The sequence below is a fragment of the Equus asinus genome, chromosome 16 (genome assembly GCF_041296235.1).
Source record: "Equus asinus isolate D_3611 breed Donkey chromosome 16, EquAss-T2T_v2, whole genome shotgun sequence".
Lineage (NCBI taxonomy): Eukaryota > Metazoa > Chordata > Mammalia > Perissodactyla > Equidae > Equus > Equus asinus.
Genome location: NC_091805.1, coordinates 26,897,473 through 26,921,269, shown reverse-complemented (window position 1 = coordinate 26,921,269; position 23,797 = coordinate 26,897,473). Strand labels below are relative to the sequence as shown.

At 33.7% G+C, this 23,797-nt stretch overlaps 1 protein-coding gene across 16 annotated transcripts in view; it reads left to right on the top strand.

Moving 5' to 3' along the window:
- ZNF644 (zinc finger protein 644) overlaps positions 1-18,370 on the top strand; it is a 118,187-nt gene extending 99,817 nt beyond the window's left edge. For 9 of the 16 annotated variants that reach the window (XM_070486809.1, XM_070486810.1, XM_014841858.3 and 6 more), the window contains 3 exons: positions 1,756-1,878; positions 15,950-16,052; positions 16,777-18,370. In XM_070486809.1, the coding sequence (XP_070342910.1) occupies positions 1,756-1,878; positions 15,950-16,052; positions 16,777-16,969 (419 nt within the window). In that variant the 3' untranslated portion in view covers positions 16,970-18,370. The remainder of the gene's footprint in view (positions 1-1,755; positions 1,879-15,949; positions 16,053-16,776) is intronic. The other 7 variants (XM_014841864.3, XM_014841865.3, XM_070486812.1 and 4 more) reach the window with 1 other exon arrangement.
- Positions 18,371-23,797: the final 5,427 nt, after the last annotated feature.

Sequence of the window (23,797 nt, the reverse complement as noted above, 5' to 3'; positions counted from 1 at the left end):
CTGTCATTTCTATATAAATCATCAGTTGATGATCATCAGCAGTCTGAATTCTCTTTGCCTTATTTCTTGGGTCAGAATGTAAGGTGAGAACAAAAACAAACGAAAAGCTGATCTGTAAAAATAAAATTTGCTATGGCTGGGGGATGGTTCTATGGATGGGAGGTTGATGTTGTTCAAAAGCATAGCATTACTGAAAAGGCAAGCCTCTGTCCTATTTTTGCCAGTGCTGCAAAGTGATAATATTTTCAAGATTTAGCTGTTGCTTTTCCTGCTGCTTAGGTAAAACAAAACAGACTTGTTAAGCTGAATGGATTGGTGTCTGTTGTGTGTTGTGATTAACCCAAAGAAACTTCTTCCTCTCCAATTCTTCATTGTATTGTGGGATAGTTTGGTTTTGGAGAACTGTTGTGAGTATAAAACGTTTGTTTGTGGTTTTAGATTTTACAATAGTGTTCCAATGGAGCAGAACAGGTGACCTAGCTCAGTGCTTATGCACCAATAGTTTTTCCTTTTCAAAGGAACATTTTGTATGTATTGGCAAATGATGTGGCAGATAAAGTAGCCAACCTTTATTTGGTGTTGTAAAGTCTGGTTTACTCTTTTAGACTAGAATAATTTTATGCGTCTTTATAGGTTTCTTTGGAGGTTGAGAATGTTGAAGATTAACTTCGGTGGTCTCATAATTTTAGCCCTGAGTTGAATGTGTCTAAAGGAAAAGTATTTGATCAATGGATTAATAATGAATAAAATTACTGTAATCTTGATTTGTTTACTTTGGGCAGACGACATTCGTAATGCGGTTTTGATTTAAGGAAAGATTGCCTTGTATTGTAAGTGGTCTGAAAAGCAGTTTATCTTGTATGGGCTTCTGGTTAATCTCTTTCTTTTCGTACGAAGAGAGTCTTTCCAAGTCAGTTTTTCAGAAGGATAAAATATAAGGAAGATACGTTAGCTGTGTTGACAAAGGTGTAGTACACTTCAGAGGGAAGGTGTACTTGTGGCTATCACGATAATGTTGAAGAAGCCAAGTGAAATGTGTTGGGGGGGTGAGGGTTGCGTCAGAAGTTAGGAGTTTGTTATTGTTTCAACCTGTTTACTTCCCTGTGATGACGAAGATGTTAGCTTGTTGATCATTTATTTAGCACAAAGATTTTAGCAAAAAACTTCAAATCATTAACTTTCATTATTGATTGCGCATTCAGAGTAATGAACATAAAATGCCCTGAATAAAATGTTGTGTCTAACAGCTGTTCAGTGGTGTGTTTTACCACCTTTTCTCCCAGCCTTCATCAGAAAGCCTAATTTAGTATTGAGCCTTTTACTGTTTTGTGGGTAAAACACTTTAATTACCACTTTGTCAACTAGACTTTCTAATTCTTTTTATTGGTTATGTTGTAAGCTTTGAAACTTCTCAACAGAACTGTGCTATTCAAATCACAGAATTGTATTTTAGGTTTAGGGAAATGATCTGCGTAACACAGAAATCTGCAAGAAAGTGATAATAGGTGTTAAATCCAGAGCAGCTCAGAGGTGCAAGACATTCCTCTTCCATTTTTCCAAAGAGCGTGGGTTGGCTCTAAATACTAACTACAAACTAATAATAGTTAACAATTCCCCCTCCTTATTTTAAGTTAAGCTAATTCAATGAACGTTTTTTAAACCATCTTTATTGTGGTACTTTTCTTCACGCTTTTAGCTAAGAAAATTTCACTTTTTGGAGTGAGAACTGGATTATAGTTTTCTTTTGAATGATAGGTATGCCTGTGAAGCTTAGAACATGTGTGCATTGCAATACGACGTTTACAAGTGCTGTTAGCCTGTCCAACCACTTACGCGCTTATGCACGAAAGAAGAGTGCTGGACTTTTGACTGGTACAGGTATGTTTGAACAGATAACACAGCAAGTCTGTTTGATACACTTTTTTTCTCACCAGACTGGTGCTAATTCAGATGATATTTATAGCTTTCTTTGGTAAGCAGCAATTGAGTCTGAATACACATTAAATTTCAGCAACTTGTAAACTGTTAGATATAATTTTAAGCAAGTTATTCTTTTTCATTTGGCTCTTATAAAAAATAACTCAGTAGAGGTGTAGAACTTTTGAGTCTACATTGTTCCCGTTGATTTTTAAATTATACTATTTTTCATTTTTAAATTTATTTTTGTTAGTAGATTCCAGTAAGACACCTCTCTTTGGTAAAAAAAAAAAAATTCCAGCGTGGGGATATACTTTATTAGAAAAGGAAATTATTGTGAAATTTCAAATATGTAGCTTGATTAGAAAACTAAGCAAACTAATGAGTTTTCATTAGTCTATAGATCAGATCTTTAAAGGGGCAAGAGTTAATAATGGCCCATGTTGAAACTGAATAGATTTTTTCTTTTAATGTCCCTATAAACTATTTTTAGGATTAATAAATACAGCTACGCCCATAAATGTTAACATGCACATTTCTGTGTTATTTTTGGTTGGTTAGCCCAACCTTGCAGATGCCTCTTCATACTGCTAGTCTGAAAATTTTATTAGCTTACTCATATGTAATACTGCTTCTTACCCTACAAAATGCCTTGCTCTTTTCGTTTGTAACCTTTCAGAATACCCTGCTTTGGCAAATCCCATTTCTCTCACATCTTAAAATATACCCTCTTTTCTAAATAGATCTATATAAATCCTTTTGCCTAAAATTTTCCATCGAGTCTTTTTATTTCTCTTGCTCTTTTAGATCACTGCCTTCTGCTTCCTTCTAATTGTTGTTTTCCCAACTTTTTTGTTCTTTCTCATGTCTTCCTATGGCTCACATCTAATATGTTCTTGCTACCAAAAAAACACTTGTATTTATGCTAATGTCTTTCTTTGCTTTATCCTTTGACTTGATATACAAATGACCAGGGATGACTGCTGACCATTTATATTAAAAGGAGAGGAATAGAGTGAGTTTTACTTTACTGGGTTAGTCCTCCTACAGTAAGGTTTTAGTTTTTATGATATTACTCCTACCTTCATCAGGCTTGGAAGGTGATTGCAGACATTAGAGTCAGGAAGGCAGTGATAGTAAGAGACTGCAGGAACAGAAAATCATCGTTATTGTTCTCTTAGCCACTAACTTTTACTGAACTTAATAAGTGTCAGGCATTATGCTATTCAGCTTACGTGCATAACATTTCATCTTCACTACTACCATATGCATTGTAGGTACTATAATTCTCTCAATTTCACAGGAAACTAGGGCTTAGAGAACTTAAGCACGTTGCCGAAACTCATGTAATTATTAATTATGGCAAAGTTGAAATTCAAATCAAGGCTGTTTTACCCTAGACCTTTGTTTTTAATCACTGTTATCTACAACATACAGAATGAAAGCAATTGAAAATCCTAAAATGGAGTTGGGTTTAAGGTGAGGAACTTTCTGGTGAAGACTGAATAAATAAGAATCTAATTAGAGCAGAGACCCAAGAAAATGGTTAGGCTTGGAAGAGATGACAGTGTTCCATTTTGGCAGTTCAGGCAGATTATGCAAATGCTCGGTGAGGTATATCTCTCTGGTACAGATTTTGCAGTCCATTAAAAAATGGCTTTTACCTTATCTGAAAATCCTTCAAAACATAGGATTAATTGTTTTAAAATAGCTGATAGTAACCCTCCATTGACCTAGGGTGCATTCTAATGAACACTTTATTATTTTAAAAAATTTCATTATTAGAGAGAAAAGTATATAGGATGAATGGGGATACATTTATTTGGATATAAGAAAAAAGATATTATTTTTAAAATATCATTAAATACTGATCAAAATATCGGAAGTGTAGGAAAATATAAAGTGTGTATTTGATAGTTCTAGGGCAAAGGGAAGGGAAATGAAAAGCTGAAGAATGTCTAGGGTGGTGCTTTCCATAGCCCATACCCGTTTAAGAAAAATAAAAAACTCATGCTCCCTTTTCTTGGAAATGCTGAAACTTTTCCCTGCTTTTTAAAATCTTCTTGACCAGTGGAATGACAGAGAAGATGTCTTTGCTGCTTTTTCATGCCAACTAGGAAGTTTTTTTTAATCAGCTTTATTAATGTTTTTTGTTTTCAAAATGAGAATTTTATGTTATATTTAGAAACTCTACATGCCTCTTCTCTTCTCCCATATCAGTTTCACTGGTATAAAGCAGTGGTCCCAACCTCTGGTCCTGGAGGGTTCCACTGGGTTATTATAAGGGCTTCAACAATTCATATGAGTAATAAGCATTATTTTTCAAGAACATGTAGATGCTATTTTGATGAATAAAATGCAAAATCATTTTTAAAAGACCTTACCTTAATCCAAATGTATCACAAAAGTGGAACAATGTAAGGGAAAAGAGGTAGGACTAAAGCCGCCAGAAGAATGTCTAGTTTCTGTGTTCCCAGTTCAGGCAGTCCTCATTCATGTAGATTTTTAGTTATGTGGACTACCTAATCTTGAAGAAAAAACTTAGATATCCCTAGACTAAATGCTGAAGGCCTGCCTAGTGACCTGTGATAGAATAACTTCTAAGTCTTCTTATAAGCCACCAGCTCCAGGCCTTTTCTGTGGGAACTGGTGGCCTTTCGAAGGGGAGAGATTTTTTTGTTAGCCTGAATAGACTGAAAAGGATGCCCCCCTGCTTCCCCAAATAGTTATTTACTGATGACTCAAAAGTTCAAACATGATAGTTCTTAATCTTTTTTGGGTCATTGCTATAGGCTCTGTCCCAAAAACATGCACTTACTCATCCACAGATAAGAATTTTTCTATATATAGGCTTTGCGTATCCCTTAGAAGTTATCATCCAGGGACCCTTCCTCTGGTGGAAAACCAAGAAAGGGAGATGCCAAAATAAAAACAAAGTAGAAGGAACACAGAACTGGGAATCAGGAGTCCTAAGAAATCTTTTTTTTTTTTTTTTTGAGTTAGAAGTTCCTAAAATGCCAGAACTGTTAATATCAAAACTAATTTATATGGTCACAAATGTAAATTAAAATAAAAAATTCTTCCTAATTTTAGTAAAAGGAAATGATGAAGTAGGAAAACTTTGGAATAATGACATGGAAGAGGTAGCCATACTTGGGACAAAGTTAAATTGTCAAAAAAGAATAAACTTCACAGATTAAAATTTTGCCCAGAACTGACCCAGTTTATCATCTGTTGGGCAAGTTCAAATAAATTGTTTAATAATTTCCATGTGCCTTCACTTGTGGATAATCATTTACAAAGATGTTTTACTTTTTTTTTAATGGATTTTTATCTAAAGAGACTAGTGCGGAAGGGTTTACTTTATGTCCTATATTGTAAATTCAAGGCATACTTCTTATTCAGGAATTTATTCCAATTAATATAGACTGAACTATTGGTAGACTTCTTTTTCAGGTTTTGTTCTCTTTAGATTAATGTTTTATATGTTTATACCCATTTTTTCCTGGTTAATTCTTTATGCAGTCTAATAAAAACATTATGTAATTTTCATTAAAAATCAGAATCACATAGTTCATATTAAATGCTTTAATAATATTTTAATTAAATGATGTCTTTTTTATACTGGCAATATTAAGAACACAGTAGTACTAAGTTAGTTAATGAAGTGACCATGCAGACTGGTTTAACCCTGTTGTCCCAACCAAGTAGTAGTGTCTCTTTCAGAAGTGTCCTAGATTGGACGATAAATTATATGGTTACTCTGCTATTAAAATTTCTAAAATATTTAAAATTATGTAAGGCAAAGTGTAGTCTATTAACTTAATCTGCAACCAGGAACCAAAAAACAATATTCTGAGGTCAAAGAATGAATTTCAACAGTTGAAGAAATGGAAATAATTAAAGTCTGGGTAGAGAATGTTGTAAAAGGAAATACATCAGTAAGATGAATGTGTGTTTTGCACAATGCTTCCCTGTGATACATAGCAATCTGTTATCTCTTGAAAAGAAGAAAAAATAACATTGGTGTTCAACATTTTGATTGGAACTCTGTTTTATATCTTGACCCCATATGCAAACTCGCATTCTTAGACATACTCACTTGTTCACTCATTCACTCACCTGAATTGAGTGTGATGCACTCTGATGTTTTTTATTTTATTCTTTTTCATTAAAAATTAATGCTGGTCGTGACCCAGTAAACTGATTTACCACCCTGTAAGAAGTTACTACCCACAGATTGCAGACACTCTCCTTAAGTGACTCTCCCTCTTAGGGACTGGTACTGACTGGAATTGACAATAGTTATATTTTGGAAATCATAATACTTGTGTGGCAGCAAATGAGTTTTCTTTACTCATTGTTTTCAAATGTTTATCTGTAGATAGTGTTTTTTAATCAAATGTTGATCTTCGGTAATTAAAGTAAATTGGAAATTTCTAGTTATTTAAAATAATACAAGAAAAATATTTTATGTGCAAATGTATTCAGGGAAGGTCTTCATTTCGTTATTTTCAGAACACTTTCATGATAGCATTCTAGAAGTAAAGCATGATTGTTGCTATTCTACAACAGACTCACCATCACAATTAAAAAATGACTTTTCCCATGAGAAAAAAATGGCTTAAGAATTGGTACTACACCCTTTCAGTCAATACCACTAGTGCAACATATCTATATTCTTTTTTAGGAAAGTCAGTGTTTGATTTTTCACACTATCCACTGCATATTACTTAACAGATCTTTTGCCTGTTTTAAGCTATAATGATATAATTGGCAGTAGAGGCCTGTAACAATAAGTACTAATGAACATATAACACAGTGCCGTGTGTTGAGTAGATATATAAGCCACCAGAAAAGTTTTTCTTACATTGTGGAAAGTGCTATAGGAACACTTTCCTCTGTGATGGAAAGAGGAAAAGAATAGTATTGCGAAAGCTTCTGAAGGTGCATTAATACTTGTTCTTTCATGAGTGTCTCTGCAGTGTCTTTTTAAATGTATTATAACATTACATCTTCAAGAAATTGTATGCTTTTGTAGTGATTCATTCAGCCTGAAAGAATACAAGTAGAAAATTATCTTATTATTATAATTAAACTCTAATGGAGAAAACTAGCTAGTTAAAGCAAATACCTTGATAATTCCTCGAGACTTGGCTGTATGGGGGATACATGAGAAGTATGAGACATGTGCCTGTCACCAAAGAACTTAGGAAAGCATTATTGGTAACACATACAAAACTATCAAAATTAGAGAACTGTGCAAGATAGTATACAAATAAGTGGTGTATTTGTTCTAAGTGCTGAAGGAGTTCGAGGTGTTTATTTTAGTCTAGGCCTCCTTTCAAGGGGAGCTGGGAAGTAAGTTGGTTCCTTTTGTCCTGCTGCCTTTACTGTTTGTCTCATTGGTAAATAGAACCTCAAAAAGGAAGAAAAAAGATAAAAATAGTTCATACTGGTATGTTTCTCATTATGTTTAAAATGACAGAGAAAAATGAAACCAGTAGTCAAAGGAAATTTTCATTCATTCAATGAAAGTTTTAGTTATTCTATTGTGCCTGGACTGTGCTAGCTCTGAGGCTAGAAAGACCCTGCACTGCAGCTGCATAAACATAATCATGATGCAGTGGGATAAGGATAAGTGTACTGTTACGGAAAGCTTTAGAACGTTTCATCTAGACCATGAACTTGAAGGATGAGTAGTTTTAGGAAGAAGAGATGACGTAGACATTCCAGGTAGAGAAAAGAACATAGTGTGGGCACAAAGGGTTGAAATTTAGAGTTCAAGAGGTGCTGGGAGATTCAGTTATAGATGTTTGGGAAGATGGTAATGTTAGAAAGATGGGTTTAATGCTTTGAATGCTTGCTAAAAATTTAGGAAGTCATTGAAGGATTTTTAAAATAAGGGAATGACATGGTCAAACTTGTATCTTAAAAAGATAGCCCTGATACAATGAAAGATGGATTTCTCTGTTTTCTTGGCTATAACTTATCTCTGTAGTACTGTTCTTCATTAAAAGTGTATATCTGTATATATTTATCTGTACAGTAATAAATCATTTATTCAGGATTAGCAAAGTAATGAATGTTCCAGTTGAGTAAATTTTCCAGGTAATCGAAGACGATTGTCAACCTTGATTTTATCCTGACCATTTTGATGGTAATATTTCTAAAATGTTGGTCTCATTTCTGCCTTGTTAAACAGTAGACTGAATATAATTTAATCATTTAGATACTGATTGTTTTGTCATGCCATCAAGAATTGGGCTATTTGCCCACAGTACTGAAAAAGTGATTGGCTGATTTATTCACTAATTCAACAAGCATTTTTTTCAGCTCCTACTGTGTTTTATGCATTATGCTAAATACTAGAGATAAATCAGATCTTACAATATAGTGGAAGCACATATATATATATATATATATATATATATATATAACTAATACAAGATGAATTTTAGGTGCCATTGGAGAGATGTGCATGAAGTATTGTGGAATTTCAGAGGAAGAAGATACTTTCTGCTAGACCAGGACTCAGCAAAGCTTTTGGAAGTAACATTTGATTTGGACCCTGAAGGAAAGCTAATTGAAATGGAAATGGGGGTCAGGAGTGGGGAAGGAGTATACTTGGGGGAAGCAACCTGGGACAATGTGGGAAGTTCATTGAAAATAGTAAGAAATAGGAGATAGGGAATAGAGGTGGATAGGTAAGGACATAGAATGCTAGAGTGCTAATTTGTTATGTTGAAATTAATTTCGTAGTGAGGAGCCAGGAAGGATGTTTTTTTAAAGAATTTGAGTAAAGTTTTTAAAACTGCCTTTTAAAGAAAAGTTAACAGATTTGGTGGGGAGGTGGAAAGATTGTAGTAGGTAAGATCATTTTAGGAGCCCTGAACCAGGACAATGACAATAGAGCAGATGTACAGATAGTATTATGAAAGTAAAGTAAGAATTTGCAGATTAGTTAGAGGTAGAAGAATAAGAGGAAAGAGACAGAAATGGCTCAAGGTTTTAAATCTTGTCACTGAGAATGGTTATACCAGTATAGTTAATGAATCTGCTACCATGGTATCTGGTAAGAGAAGGGTAGGCCTCATTACTTCTCTGGCTGTCATTTATCTACCAGCACCTTATCATCCAGCTATCCACTATAAGAAAGCAAATAACCACACTTATTGAATCAGTAAGTTTGTTTTTGGAGAATGGAGCCTAAGAGGACCATTGTAGCATAAAATATTTACATTTAATGATGCCTGCTTTTGCTGGTTATTGGTTATAAAATTTAGGAATTCTGTTTGGTTGATAATCTTTTTTGGCCAACAGCTTGTTTTTCAAAAAAATCTTAACTAGTCCTCGCGCATTCTTGGGGTTCTATTACTTACTAGTTTTCTGAGTCTTGCTTTTTGTATCTTGTTTTGATTTTTTAAACAATTGACTTAATTGGATTTTCATATGTTTGGATTTTTTAACGTGTCTAATATATTTATATCCTTAGTTGTAGTGTTGTGTTTGCTGTGATTTCTAGTCTAACATTTTTTGAATGCTGTTTATAATCTGGATTAAGATATAGTTAGACCTTATTGTAACAAGGCATGTTCCTGGCCAGAGCGAAAATGTAGGTAATCTGTTTTAAGTAACTTTATGGAAGTAATAAAATACTACATAGACTTTCTCTTTTGGAGGTTATGGCAAGAGGATGGCTTGTTGGAGACTGGTGGTCCCTCATTTATCTAAGAGGAAGAGTAGGATGTACTATTTCTGTGTTGTGTCTGGATTTTGAGGAATAAGGTTAATTCTTGCTACCCAGTGTTTACAATATATATTTAATTGTGGCACCAAATCAGATCTATTGGGATCATGAATTTGTGACATTTAGATTTACTATTATAATTATTGTGAACCCCATCTAATTTAAAGTTGAACATGATTATATTACAGATAATTTAATGTAAATTTTAAAGTAAGGTGGTTCCCTTTCTTAACTAATTTTGTAATCAGGAACAATTATTCAATTACTCTTGCTAAATATGAAATGTTTTGGAAATACTGAGACTTTTAGAGGGCAGGGAGTGTGATTATATTCAGATAATTCTAAACAAAAGTGACATAAAGCAGATTTGTCATTATGTATTTTAATGTTTATTCCAATTTTAGATGTGTCTTGGAAAAGTGGTTGATACTGATAAGTGCCTATTTTGCTTAATAAAACAGCATGCAAGTCCTTAAGGAGAAATTGGGGTTTTTTTACCTGTTACCACAGAGAAATAATACATTTGCTATCCTGTTAACTCTTAACTGACCAGTAAGCAACTTGTAGCTAGGGTGTTGTTAGCTTTCAGCTTTTGGCAAGCTGGAAAAACTAACTGCCTCCAATTTCTGTTTATAAAAATGTGTGAATAAGGTATCATATTTATGTTTAGCTTTTCCCTTCACATCTTGAAAATACTTGGCTCAAACTACTCTTTTACTAATCATCTCTACTTTGAAATAGCAGAGGCTTCTACAAATTGAATGTACTATTTCTTCTCCCAAGTAGACCCAAGTTTAAAAAGCTACCTTCATTTGCTTTAACTCTTTCTCTGAACCAAGCATGTAAGGCTGTTGCTACCCTTAATACAACCTCCTACTTTATAAGGCAAACTCAAGCTACCTGTCTCTTATAAACTAATGTTGTTAAGCCACAAACCTCATACTTAAAACAAAAGAAATCTGCTTTTTCAGTTTTTTTTGCATTTCATCCTCTTCCAGGTAAAATGTTATGTCGTGCAGGATCTAATTAACTTTGTTGTGATTGCTCTGTGATTCTGGGTTAGTTATTGTGTTTTAGTTATTGAGAATGGAAACTAAAAATTGATGGAAGAAATTTAGGGTCCTGAAAGAAATATCCAGGTTTAGAGTGCAAATATCAAGGGAAAATGATGGTGAAAGTATACTTTTGAGGTTGTTAATAGTGTATCTGTCTGTATGCTTAATTCTAATTGGAAAGGGAACGTTGCTTTTCATAACAATAAACCACTTGAACTGCTTTATATGTATGTTTTGGGAATAATGACTGGTTTGATTATGGCAGTGTGTAACTAGGAACAAAAGAATTGGTATTGGGAGTGGGAAAGTCTTTTCCAATTTTAATGGTCTGCAGAGAGTAGTAGGATTTAACAGTTTTTCTCTTAATAGCTATTTTTTTTATGGGCCAAGAGATTAAGAGGTGGAACTGGGGGCTACCTTTTCATTTAGGGTGGTAGGTACTGAGGACCCAGAACTGGCTATGTAGTTTGCAGGGCTCAGTGCAAAATGAAAATGTAGAGCATGTTCAAAAATTACTAACAATTTCAAGACTGTGACAGCAGAGCATTAAACCAAGTGTGGGACCCTATTCAAGTGCACGTGCACCCATGAAGTCTGTCTTGTAGGCACTTTATGCAAAAAGAAAAGTGTACACTGAAGAAATAAGAATTTGGCTTCTCAACAGATGACTTCCCCTTCCCCCATCCCTATTTTGTACAAGCTAACGTGTTTCTTCTCCCCCCAATAAAGCCATGCTTCTTTTTCAGTTGGGGCTGAGGGAAAGAAAATGCTATTTGCAGTCTTTTGTATGCTTGGGGCTTATGAACCTTGAAGGATTAATGGCAGCAACTAGAATTGAGTTTATTTATTCATCTCACACTTGTGTACCCCTCGGAACATATGCATCCTCTTCCTCACTTCACCACTGCCACTACCATCTTCACCACCAGCTTGTTAATGGTGGTGGAATGATGGCTTACCTATTTATGTCATTTTTATCCCTTCTGTCTTCCTGAAAGAGTTCATAGCTACTCTTGCCTACTCACATTATACAGGGCAACTAGGTAAAAAAGAAATTTTCTTCCCCCTGGTAGGGCTATATCGTGCCTCTTATTTTAGATATATATAATCTGGCCATTATATTAAGTTTTGCTTTACCCTGGAGATGTCAACAACCAGTTAGAAAGGAAACAGATGAAACAGGGCTTTTAACTAAATGGGAAGAGGACAATGGTTGCAAATAAAAATATTTTAGTGGTGAATGTTAATTTAGTTATGATGTGCTTCTTTACAACAGAAGCTTCAGATGTTTTTAAGAAATAAATTCTTATTCTTTGAAGTCAATTGTGTAGTGAATTAAAAAGAAAATGAAATTCATTGAAGTAATTACTGTATATAATGGGCAGAGAGGTGGAAAGGGCAAAAGGATTTATTTAATAATGTTAGAGCCTAAAGTAAATCCTTTTACTTCTATGTATAAAATTACATAATGTCTCAGAAAACAGACTTGAATTTGTGTCTCTTGTATTTATTGATTTGCTTTTTCACTGATCTGGTTTAGTGCTTTAGACATGTCTATGTCGTTATTGTTGTATTCATAGATTAGCAGTGTGGTATTCTTTTTGAGGGCTTATCAATGTATTTCTCTCTCATTCCTATTTGAGCAAAACAACTGTTTGACTGGAGGGTATATTCTAAAACTTTTTCTGTATGACCTTACAGCTCAATTCATTCTTCTTGCAAGTAGAATAACAATATTCCCAGTAGCAGTTCAGATCCTTTATAAATTAGATAACTGCAAACTTTTTTTTACAGTCTTCTGGTGAATACTATCACTTAAACATTTTCTGCCACCCTGAGTAGGAAGGTTTGAGTGACTGGGTTTGTTCCTTTCTAAAGAAGCAGTTATAGTCAAGGAGAAGAAAACTAACAATTTATAAAATAAATCTAGTATGTTTTAAAATTTCAAATATAGAAACAATGTTAGATTTAAAATAGTTTGGAAGAGAAAAAAGGTGTGCATTTGTTTTGTTTTTTGACATTGACAAATAAGTGCAAATAAAATTCTATCACAAAGAAAGATGTTATATTTAGTTATCTATTTGGCAGATTATTAATATAAACAGCTTTGTTAAACTTTTGGTTATTTATCACAAATATTGATGAGCCCCATTATACTAAACTGAATGTGTTAGTAATGTTCTGTTTTTAATGTTCTAGTGACTCCTGGTACAGTCCAGAATAAAACTGCTTTTCCCTCTAGATATAATAAAATCTGTTAAATTAAAACATTTGTGTAATAGATGTGATTGTACATCATATTTTTCACTTAGTGGAACATTTTGTGTAAATTACCTTTTTTGTGTAGACAATCCTATATAGATGTCCCCTTTTTGTGCATATTAATAATATATTAAATGCTCATTTTTTTTTACAGCTATTTCTAGACTATTTGGGCAATATTGCAGGGGTGAAAGTTGAATTTTGGTATTAGAAAAAACTTCTTGTAGGATGTATTCATGTTTTACGTTTTAAAATACATACGTGACATTTCGGGGGATAAGAAATTTAAAAGTGATCATGGAGATATTAAGACACTGAGGCATTTAGATATGATTACTAGAGGTCTCAGGTTTTTCCAGTACTTACTTTATGGAGAAGTTTTCCAGGATTCCCAATGTGTGTGGTTCTCTAAACTTATTTGGAACCTTGGATACTGGAGATTCTCAATCATATGCTGGCAGAGTTGTCCTACTTTCCAAAGTTGCAATACCTTCAAATATTAATTAATACAGAAACCATGCATTCTTATTTAAAATTTAGATCTGATCATTCATAAAATAGCCTAAACTTCAGTTTCTAGAGTCCATATAACATCAAAAGTCAGAAGAATTATTTTTTCTCTATTAAAGTAAAAAACGTTTCTGCATGTGATAGTAAATGTCCAGTTCCACATTTTTAAAGTATTGCAGCATCTGATTGTAACTTAAATGCTTTGTAACTGATAAAACATTCTTTTCCATACCCCATCACCTTCCTCCCTTCTCCCTCAATTTGCTTTGCACACCGAACATTAGCATTCTGTGAACAAATTTTTAAATGATTGTTATAATGAATTGTATTAGTATTGTACAATAATTTATTTACATTTTTAAAGAAATTTGAATATAGTATAGCAATTTTGACAACTAGCAATTTCATCAAAGTAAGATTCTGCCTGTAATCTCATGATATACCAAATGCTTGCTCTTCCCCATAACAGAGAGAGGGATTATGTGTGGTTCATACTACAGATAGGGGAAGAGTAGCTGACATCTAGTAGCACTTTTTGAGTTCCCTAAACTCTTTACTTTTACTGTATGAATTGCTTTAAAATCCACTTAAATTTAAATTGCTCACGAAAGTAACTAGGAAAAAGAAGGTGCTGGTTACAAAGTACGTGATACCTCACTCTTCCTACTGATTGTGAAGAACTTAGATTCTACATATAAGCTAGACTGATCAGTGAAGAATTTGTGTGACTGCTAGCAACATATTAATTTAAACAAATGATGCTGAAGTGTTCTACAGGAATGTTATCTATATTACATAGAGGTAGAACAAATTTCCATTCATATGCTGCCTAAATGTGAAAGGTTAAATTACTGGGTTTTCCTTTATTTTTTACTCCAGAAGTATTTGTTGAGTTCCTGCTATGTACCAGGCTCTTGACTGACATAACTAATGAGAACCTTAGAAGATTTTTCTGTTCCAAATTTTGGTTGTTTAGCTTGGAATTAGCCATTCTTTAATACTTAACTTGACTTCCTGTAGTTCTTTACTTATTAGATGCTTTTTCTGCAGATGAGCAGAGAAAGACCATGGGCCTTAGATTTTATTTTTGAAGAGGAAGGTGACAGCAAGTGGAGACCAGGAGCGTGAATGAGATTTAGGCTTCTCATGGTTTTTAGTTTTCTATATGACGTTTCCGTTAGCATTGTCACTTGTCTATGATAAGGAACTATGTTTACTGGTTTTGTAATAGGAGCATCTGTTCTTTTGGAATCTGGACTTTGAGCAACTTCATTTCACAGAATCATTGAATAGCCAGTTCCTATTCTCTCTTACCTACAACTTTTCCAGGAGATTTCACATGACAGGTTATCAGAAGAAAAGCCAATTTGGGTAACTCTTCTGTTACATTTACTTCCCTCCCCTTTGAACCCCTAGAGATAAACTCTTACGTTTTCTTCCTGCTAATTGACCAGCAGCACCCTGGAATACTGTCATCCCTTTGACCAGAGGAATGGTGTGGTTGTGTTCAAACACCAATAAAATGTTATGTCCTGTCTATTCCTACCTATAAAAAATATCTTTTTTTCTTTATTAAATTAGATTTTTTGGAATAAATGATTGAAGGAAAAGCAAAGTAGTGGAGAAATTTCAAGAACAGTTATCACTAAAATCTTGGTTCACTTTAATATAAAAATCTTTTTCTCCCCCGTTTTTAATCACATTTTAAAAATAAGCTATAGAAAAAAATGTAAAACGAAAAAAAAACTGTAAAGAATAGTTAGCATTAAACTTCTGATTCATTTGTAAACTTCTTTGAGGTAATCTGGATTTATATTCATTTTCCAGTAAAATAAAACATATGGTTGTATATGCATTACAGGTTGAATTAAAAAATGAAAGTTGAGCTTTTGTTGCCCTTTCAAATCGACGGCCAGTATATAGTTTAGGAACTATTTATTATTATAGAATTCCAAGTGAATTGGTTCTTCATTGAAGGTCTTATTACATTGTTGATGTTCCTTTACTAGATTTTCAAAGTATGTGAGGCCTACTTAATGGAGTAGTAATCAAATGCAAACTTAATTTAATGATCTAAAGAAAAGATTATAATTTTCCTGGAAATAAGGAAGATTTAACCAGTTGTTAAAATAATGTATGTATGATCATAAGAGAAAAGATGATCATTATTGTAACAATTGACCAATGTAGTAATTTCAGGTTATTTAGTTCTATTTTCTCGGTTCTAGTTTGGTATGGTAAAGCATTATTTGGAAAAGCAGTGTAGGAAGAAAGTGTGCAGACAATATTACTGCTGTTAGAGAACCAGCTGCAAGTTAGTGCATGCTTCAGGGAATACAAATAAATGCAGACTTTTTCTAACTTGATTTAGATGGTCTGACCTCTCTAGAAATATATGTGTATATGTATATTTTGGAATATATAAGAAATGTTTTATTTCTCTTCCCTTTTTTAGCCTTAGATTGTAAGCAAAAGAAATCAAGGTCAAGATCTGGAAGCAAGAAGAAAATGCTAACATTACCTCATGGTGCTGACGAGGTTTACATTCTCCGATGCAGGTATATGTGTGTATTGCCAAATCTGCGCAATTTCTTCAGATTTTGCTTTGACTTATATTAGCTATTTTATTTGGGATTTTTAATTTGTGGCAGAAGGTGCGTTCTCAACAATCAAGTTATAAGTGAACTTTTGGAGACAGACTTAATAAAATCTCATTCAGCTCATAATATGCTGTACTTCAACAACTGATGAATGAAGTTTTGTTTTATTTGTTTGCTTTGTTTAGTTTAATTTTATTTAGTTTGGGTGTTTTTTTTAATTGTCTTGAGTTCCTGCTTATTGGGAACACATTTTCTCTCCACTTATACTTCTAAGTGTAGCTATAGAAATTCATTCACACCTCCTTCATGCTTACCCTCATGCAGTTTAAAGAATTCTCAATTGGGGAAGGTCTTTGAAAAGAATGGTACATATGGAATTATAGTTGTTTTAAATGTTTTAAGATGTGTAGGTGTTAAGGTCTTTTAATTAATTTGAACTTAATAATAATGTTCCCACTTCTACAAATATTAGTGGAGTTAGTATAGCTGTTAAACATGTAAGTTGGCAGTTTTGATATTGTGTTAAATCATTTTGACTTTATATGTGTTTAGAATCTCTGGTCAATTACTATCTCCAATATATGGTAAGATTTGTTTCTTATGCTTATGAATGTTATGTGAATTGGTTTTAAATAAAGGGAATTGGTCATGTTAAGAGAACTGTTATCAACTTCTTCTGTAGGTTTTGTGGCCTAGTCTTTCGTGGACCATTGTCTGTTCAGGAAGACTGGATTAAGCACTTACAACGACACATTGTAAACGCTAATCTTCCACGGACTGGAGCTGGCATGGTGGAAGTCACGTCACTACTTAAAAAGCCTGCCTCCATTACAGAAACTTCATTTTCTCTACTAATGGCAGAAGCAGCTTCATAGAACAAGGAAACTTTTTAAATAGCAAGTTTGAATTGGATGTAAATTTGAAATTCTTTGTCTTTTTTTTAAAACCACATTAAATTATCCGTTTATAAATACTAAAGCAGGAAAATGGGGAACAGTGAATTACAGTGACATCAGAGCAAATTGAGTACTTCAAACAGTAAGTAGTCCATATATTTTATATAGGGTGGAAGATGTGTTTTTAAGGTTTACTAAGTTTTGTCAGTTAACTGTGTTCACTCAATAAAAGATCAGTACATGTAAGCAGTCATTAATAAACTGTTGCACATGGATACTTAAAGACAGACTTACTGGAAAATTATGTTTTCTGCAGTGTTACCAGAATCAAGGTTCTGTTTATTCCCCACAAGACTTGCATTGAAAAATAAGATATTATATTTTGTTTGTATGTATTTAGTGTTTTGTATAATACCATGAACTGCTAACTAAATTTACTCAACTTAGGGCATTAAATATCATGTACTTCATAGTTTTGAGACTGTTCACTCAAATAGGGCAGAGTACTATTCTATCTAGATGTGTAAGTGTTTTTTTAAAATCACATGGAACGGTTTTTTTTATACTAAAAAGTGGAGGGAGATTTGTTTAAACAAGTATTTCTAAAAGAAATATGTACATAGTCCTGGAAATTATTTGTGGTAAGGAAATATTCTTTACTCCAGTTGCATTTCTCAGACAATAAAGTGGTGCATCCATGCTACCTCCTACTTTGTCAACAAAGATGCTATTTACCCTTTACATTTTTGTATCATAATAGATTTAAAAAATCTAATGTTCTTTATTGCAAGACATCCTTTTGTTAACAGATTTGTTTCTTTTTAATGTTTTACCTAAAATTTGACATGCTTACAGGACAGGTTTGCCTCTTACTTTATTTAACATTGTAGAAATGTAATTAATAAACAGTGCTCACTACACAATTTAGAATAGGCTTTCTCATTTATATTCTCTTCCAAATTTGATGAGTTAGCAAAACTTAATACACCAATTGAAATATTTCTACATATGATGAGAATGTTTACAATTTAAATTTTAGAACTTGTTTTGGATGTGATTATATGTACGAAAATCGTGTAACACTATGCTCATGCTAAGAACCGACATAACAGAATTACTGAAATAAATGTGCTGTGAGGAATGGAAAATATATGGTGCAGATGTCTTGGTCATGATGAATTGTGATTCTTCTTTTAAACTCTTTCCAAAAACAAATTACTTCTTTTAATCTGAAATCAGATTCCTTTACAAATAACAGTTTTTGTATGCAAGCACCATTTCATTTTATTTCATGTAGTATGGCTAATGCTATAGTTGAAACAAGGATATGCATTGATACTTTTCTTCGTATGTAAATAAAGTTAAAAACAGTTAAAATAAGGAGTATTTTGGTAGAGTATATACATACCTCACTGCCAGTGAAATTGCTTTCCTATGGTATATCTCCTTACCAGAAAAATCTCTAAATAAAAAAAGATTTAAAGAAAATTATAATGTCTATAGTGTGAAGCATTTCTTATTTTTATCACTGGTGGAAATAGTCCACTTGAGGTTGTGTTTCATTTGAGTTCAGTTATTTATGCTTAGAAAGTTGCTTTATTCACATACCTTATATGAGAAATTAGGAAATTGGACTAGATGGATCATTCTCAACCAAAGGTATCCTGATCCTTGGATTGCTAGATCAGAAAAAAGTATTTGTAAGTTATTTTCATTTTTCAAAAGATAATAATAGAAATAATAGAAATTGTGTATTTCTCTATAAAGAGACTACAACATCAAATTTATTAACTTTTGACTGAAAATATACCAAGTCTGTGTATACTAGTTGTCCCTTATTGAGTAAATTTCGTTAATGGTTATCTATGAACATTTTTTTTAATGGAAGACATACTACATAGCAAGTAGAGTTCAGAAGTAAAAAGAAAAGGATTCCTGGTAGGAAGACTAGCAATCTCTAGAGCCCGTTTCAGCTCTAATTGTTATAGTTCTATGATTTTTTCTTATTAAACCAACTATCAAGATATAGGAATACAAGTAGAATAGGTAGTTTGACCACAGATTTCATAAGCAAACCTAGATTAAATTTTCTATGTTAAATTATATTTAAAACAATTAATCTTTCTGGATATGAAAGAATTAAATCATCAAAATAGAATAATTCAAATTAGAAACAGTAAACTAGAGAGATTCTTGAAAAGTAAATTAAACAACGAATGTTTTTCGTAATAAAGATATTTGGGTTACAAAATTTTAAAAATTCTTTAGGAAGCAAAGTTTTCCTTTTATTTGGCAACTAGAAAGTTAATGATATATTTTCATTTGGCTTCCACTAGAAGAAAACTATAAAGTATTGTCTCAAGTTACATGATAGGTTTTTATGTCAAAATGAGGGCTGATTCAGTATTCAGTATTGCCTAATTTTCTTTTAATTACTTTATCTTTGCCTAATATATTTGAGCTTCTTTAGTATTAAAGCTTTTATCTTTTTTTAATCTGGTTAAAAGTGTTGATTTGTTTACTAGCATCAAGACAAAAAAGTTAACTTCTCCAAAAGTAGTAGTTTCCACTATGCTTCTTTAGAATATATTAGAACCATGGCATAGCTAATATCTCTATTTTAGATTTCATGTATTTAATTATGATTATTATGAGTTAGGGAGATGATAGTTTTTCAGTAGTAATTTAATAGATAAACTTTTCTTAAGGACGTACATGTTCTCTCTCAGGAACTGTACAGTTAAAACATATCAGTTCAAAAGACAGCTTTGATAGTTTTTCTCACTAAGAAAGTGTATTATATGCTATCTTAGAAATATTAGGAAAATGAAAAAGTAAAAAATGGGGAAAATGACCTGTGATATCATCACTCAAAGACATTTACTTTTAACAGCTTGTTATATTTCTTTCTTTTTCCTTTTTTTAAAATAGATGCAGCTTTCTTCTTCTTGTATGCTTTTTGGTGAGGAAGATTGGCCCTAAGCTAACATCTGTTGCCAATCTTCCTCTTTTTTTTTTTCCCTCCCCAAAGCTCCAGTACATAGTTGTATATCCTGGTTGTAAGTCCTAGTTCTTCTGTGTGGGATACTTGATGAGTGGTGTGTAGGTCCGCACCCAGGATCCAAACCAGCAAACCCTGGGCCACAAAAGTGGAGCATGCAAACTTAACTGCTACTTCGCCGGGCCAGCCCTGTTAACATTGCTTTCTCTTCTCTTATTGTTTCTCTATAGTTGTGATGATAATGTATCTTGTTTTCCCAAGTTAATTTTAAATTTGAGTAGTACATTGTATAGACTAATCTTTGAATACTAGATCTGGAGCATTTTCCACCACCAGCAACCAATTCTCTCATTCTCCAGAGACCAACTAGGTGTCCAAAAATTTAGTTCGGTTCTGACATTATACTACCTGGAGTTAGCATCGGACACCATGGGTTAAAGGGCTCAGTCCCACAAGACTGCCCACACTTCAGATGCCAGTTGCAAGTGTCAGGTCACCCATACTTCTGACTAACTAGCTATAAATTGGGGATTCCCACAACCCAACCCCCTTCAGGTTCAATACTTTGTTGGAACAGCTCACAGAACTCAGGAAAATACTTGACTTTGCCAGTTCATTATAAAGGATATAACTCAGGAACAGCCAAATGGAAGAGGTGCATAGGGCAAGGTATATGGGGAGAGGGTGACATGGAGGTTCCATGCCCTCTCTGGTGTGCCATCCTCCCAGCATTTGATGTGTTTCACCAACCTGGAAGGTTTTTTTGTTTTTATTTTTGGTGAAGAGAAATTGGCCCAGAGCTAACATCTGTTGCCAGTCTTCCTCTTTTTTTTCTTTTCTCCCCAAAGCCCCAGCACATAGTTGTATATCCTAGTTGTAAGTCATTCTAGTTCTTCTCTGTGGGACGCCACCACAGCATGTCTTGACGAGTGCTGTGTAGGTCTGTGCCCAGGATCCAAACTGGCAAACCCTGGGCCGCTGAAGCAGAGCATGAGAACTTAACCACTCAGCCACGGGGCTGGCCCCTGGGAAGCTTTCTGAACCCCATCACTTAGGGTGTTACTATTATAGAGGTTTCATTATATAGGCACGATTGGTTAAATCATTGGCCACTGGTGATCAGCTCAATCTCTGGCTCTTTCCGCCCCCCTCGATGTCTGGTGGGCAGTAGGGCTGAAAGTTCTAGTCATGCCTTGGTCTTTCTTGTGACCAGCTCCCATCCTGCAGCTGTCTAGGGCCCCCAGCCACCAGTCATCTTGTTAGCGTACAAAAGACACTCTTAATAACTCTGCACATTTCCAGGGTTTTAGGAGCCCTGTGCCAGGGACAAAGACTCAATTGTTTTTATTAGATCACACTAGATAGTTAATACTTGGATGTGACAAAAACCAGTCAGCATCAGGGATATTTCAAATCATAGACTAGAATTAGCATTCACCCCTGCTATAGAAGGTAGTTATCAAATTTATTTTAACAATGGGAACTTGTTTTCTTATTTTGAGGGCCAATCAAGTTCAGTTATTGATCTTCCATCAATAGCCCATAACTTTAATTTCTTGGTCCTCTATCCTACATTATAGACATAGATATAATCTTGGTTTTTCTTGGTTACAAATAATTGATAACAAATAATTGAATAATACTTTTAATTGCTTAGGTAAACAACAGTAATAATGAGTAAAACTTATAGAATTGATTCTTCATACCTCAGGCTTCTTAGGTGAAGCCAGAAGTCAAGATGAACAAAGAGTAGATATAATCTAATAAATTACTGGGGTCTTTTCCTGTTACTAAAGTTTTAGACAAGTAAAAGGAAAAATGAATAGAATTCCATCACATTAAAAATCTGTCATATACTCATTCTAGTCTTGTTTTTCTGTTCATAGACTTTTCCTTTTTAAAAAACATGAGATCATGCTGTGTAGAAATTGACTCTTTATTCTCTTAAGCAGTAGATCCGTGAGCATTTTCATGCCACTAAATATTCTTATATATACCTTAAATTTTTGCATCATGTTCCCTTGTACTACACATTTTTACTCGTCTATTGTTGATCATTTTATGTCATCTCCAGAATTTTGGTATTATAAAGAATGCTTTTTGCAACTATTCTTGTAGTAAATTGTGCACATCCAAAATTATTTCTTTAGGATAAATTTCTAGTAGTAGAATTGGTGAATCAAAGAGTTGTATATTGCTCACATATTTGAGGCTTTATATATGAATTTCCAAATTGTTTTTCCAGACGGTCTTATAACTGTCTGCTCCTACCTGCAATGTATGAGAATGGCTTACAATTCCTCTTGTCTTTGCCAATCTATTCTTTAAAACTTTGCTTATTTAATAGGTAAAAAGTCGTATATTGTTCATCCTTAGGGGACAAATGAAAACAAAATAACTGAACTTTTGATTATAAAGACACTAACACTTTGGGCTGGCCCCGTGGCCGAGTGGTTAAGTTCGCGCGCTCCACTGCAGGCGGCCCAGTGTTTCGTTGGTTCGAATCCTGGGCGCGGACATGGCACTGCTCATCAGACCACGCTGAGGCAGCGTCCCACATGCCACAACTAGAAGGACCCACAACGAAGAATATATACAACTATGTACTGGGGGGCTTTGGGGAGAAAAAGGAAAAAATAAAATCTTTAAAAAAAAAAAAAAAGACACTAACACTTTGATTTAAAATAAAGATACATATGATTATGTTTTAGTAGATGACGTGTCTAAAATAACTTACTCTTGATATTGTGGTTGGCCTCTGGTACGAGAGAGAGTAAGTGTCCTGATACTCTGTAGTTTTTTCAAGAGATCTTTGTTTTATTTATTCTAAAATTTTGTTTGTACATCAATGTGCATTTTGGGGGAGTTCTAGCACTTATCAAATACTTGAGTTAGGTTGTGACCTTCCCCCTTCGAGTAAAGGAAAGAATAACTATTTTGAAAGTATTGTGTGTCACCATATTAATTGTCAAGTGGTTATGTTTTTGAGTATAATCCTAGACAAAATTAACCCCCAAAATCTTCTGGCATAGGTTTTTTGTTTGTTCGTTTTTGTGGTAGGGGAATGAGAGAGTGTGAATTGTTTTGCATCTTCTGAACAAGTTGGTAGAAAAAGATTATTTGCTTTTAAGAAGGTGTTTGATTTCTTAAAGATATAAACTCAAAGAGTTATTAGTTCTTTCTTAAACTTTTAAGATCACCCTCTGGGATTTTATTTTTCTATTAATGTGTTTGGAAATTTCAGCAAATATTTTAAGGAGGTTTTAGAATAATGTTTAGTCCCATTTACAAATGAAACTTTTAAAATATTGTAAACTACATTTATAAATTCAGTGTGTTGTTTCTATTTCAATAATCTCACTTCCCTGATTTAAAACCTTCTCAAGTACATAAGTATCTCTTATAAATTAACTCAATAAATGTGTAGAACTTTGAATTCTGTTGAATATTTCAATGCCTCATATAACTTACTAAGATTTTTACTTAAAAATCGCAAGTTGATGGGGCCGGCCCCGTGGCCGAGTGGTTAAGTTCGCGTGCTCCACTTCGGCGGCCCAGGGTTTTGCTGGTTTGGATTGTAGGTGTGGACATGGCACCACTTGTCAGGCCACGGTGAGGCGGTGTCCCACATGCCACAACTAGAAGGACCTACAACTAAAATACACAGCTATATACTGGGGGGATTTGGGGAGAAAAAGCAGAAGAAAAAAAAATTGCAAGTTGAAGTTGATTACTCATTGCACATTTTAAATTGGATTTGGAAAGCTGAACTCTTAGTCTAATAGGCCAGACTTTTGCAAATATTA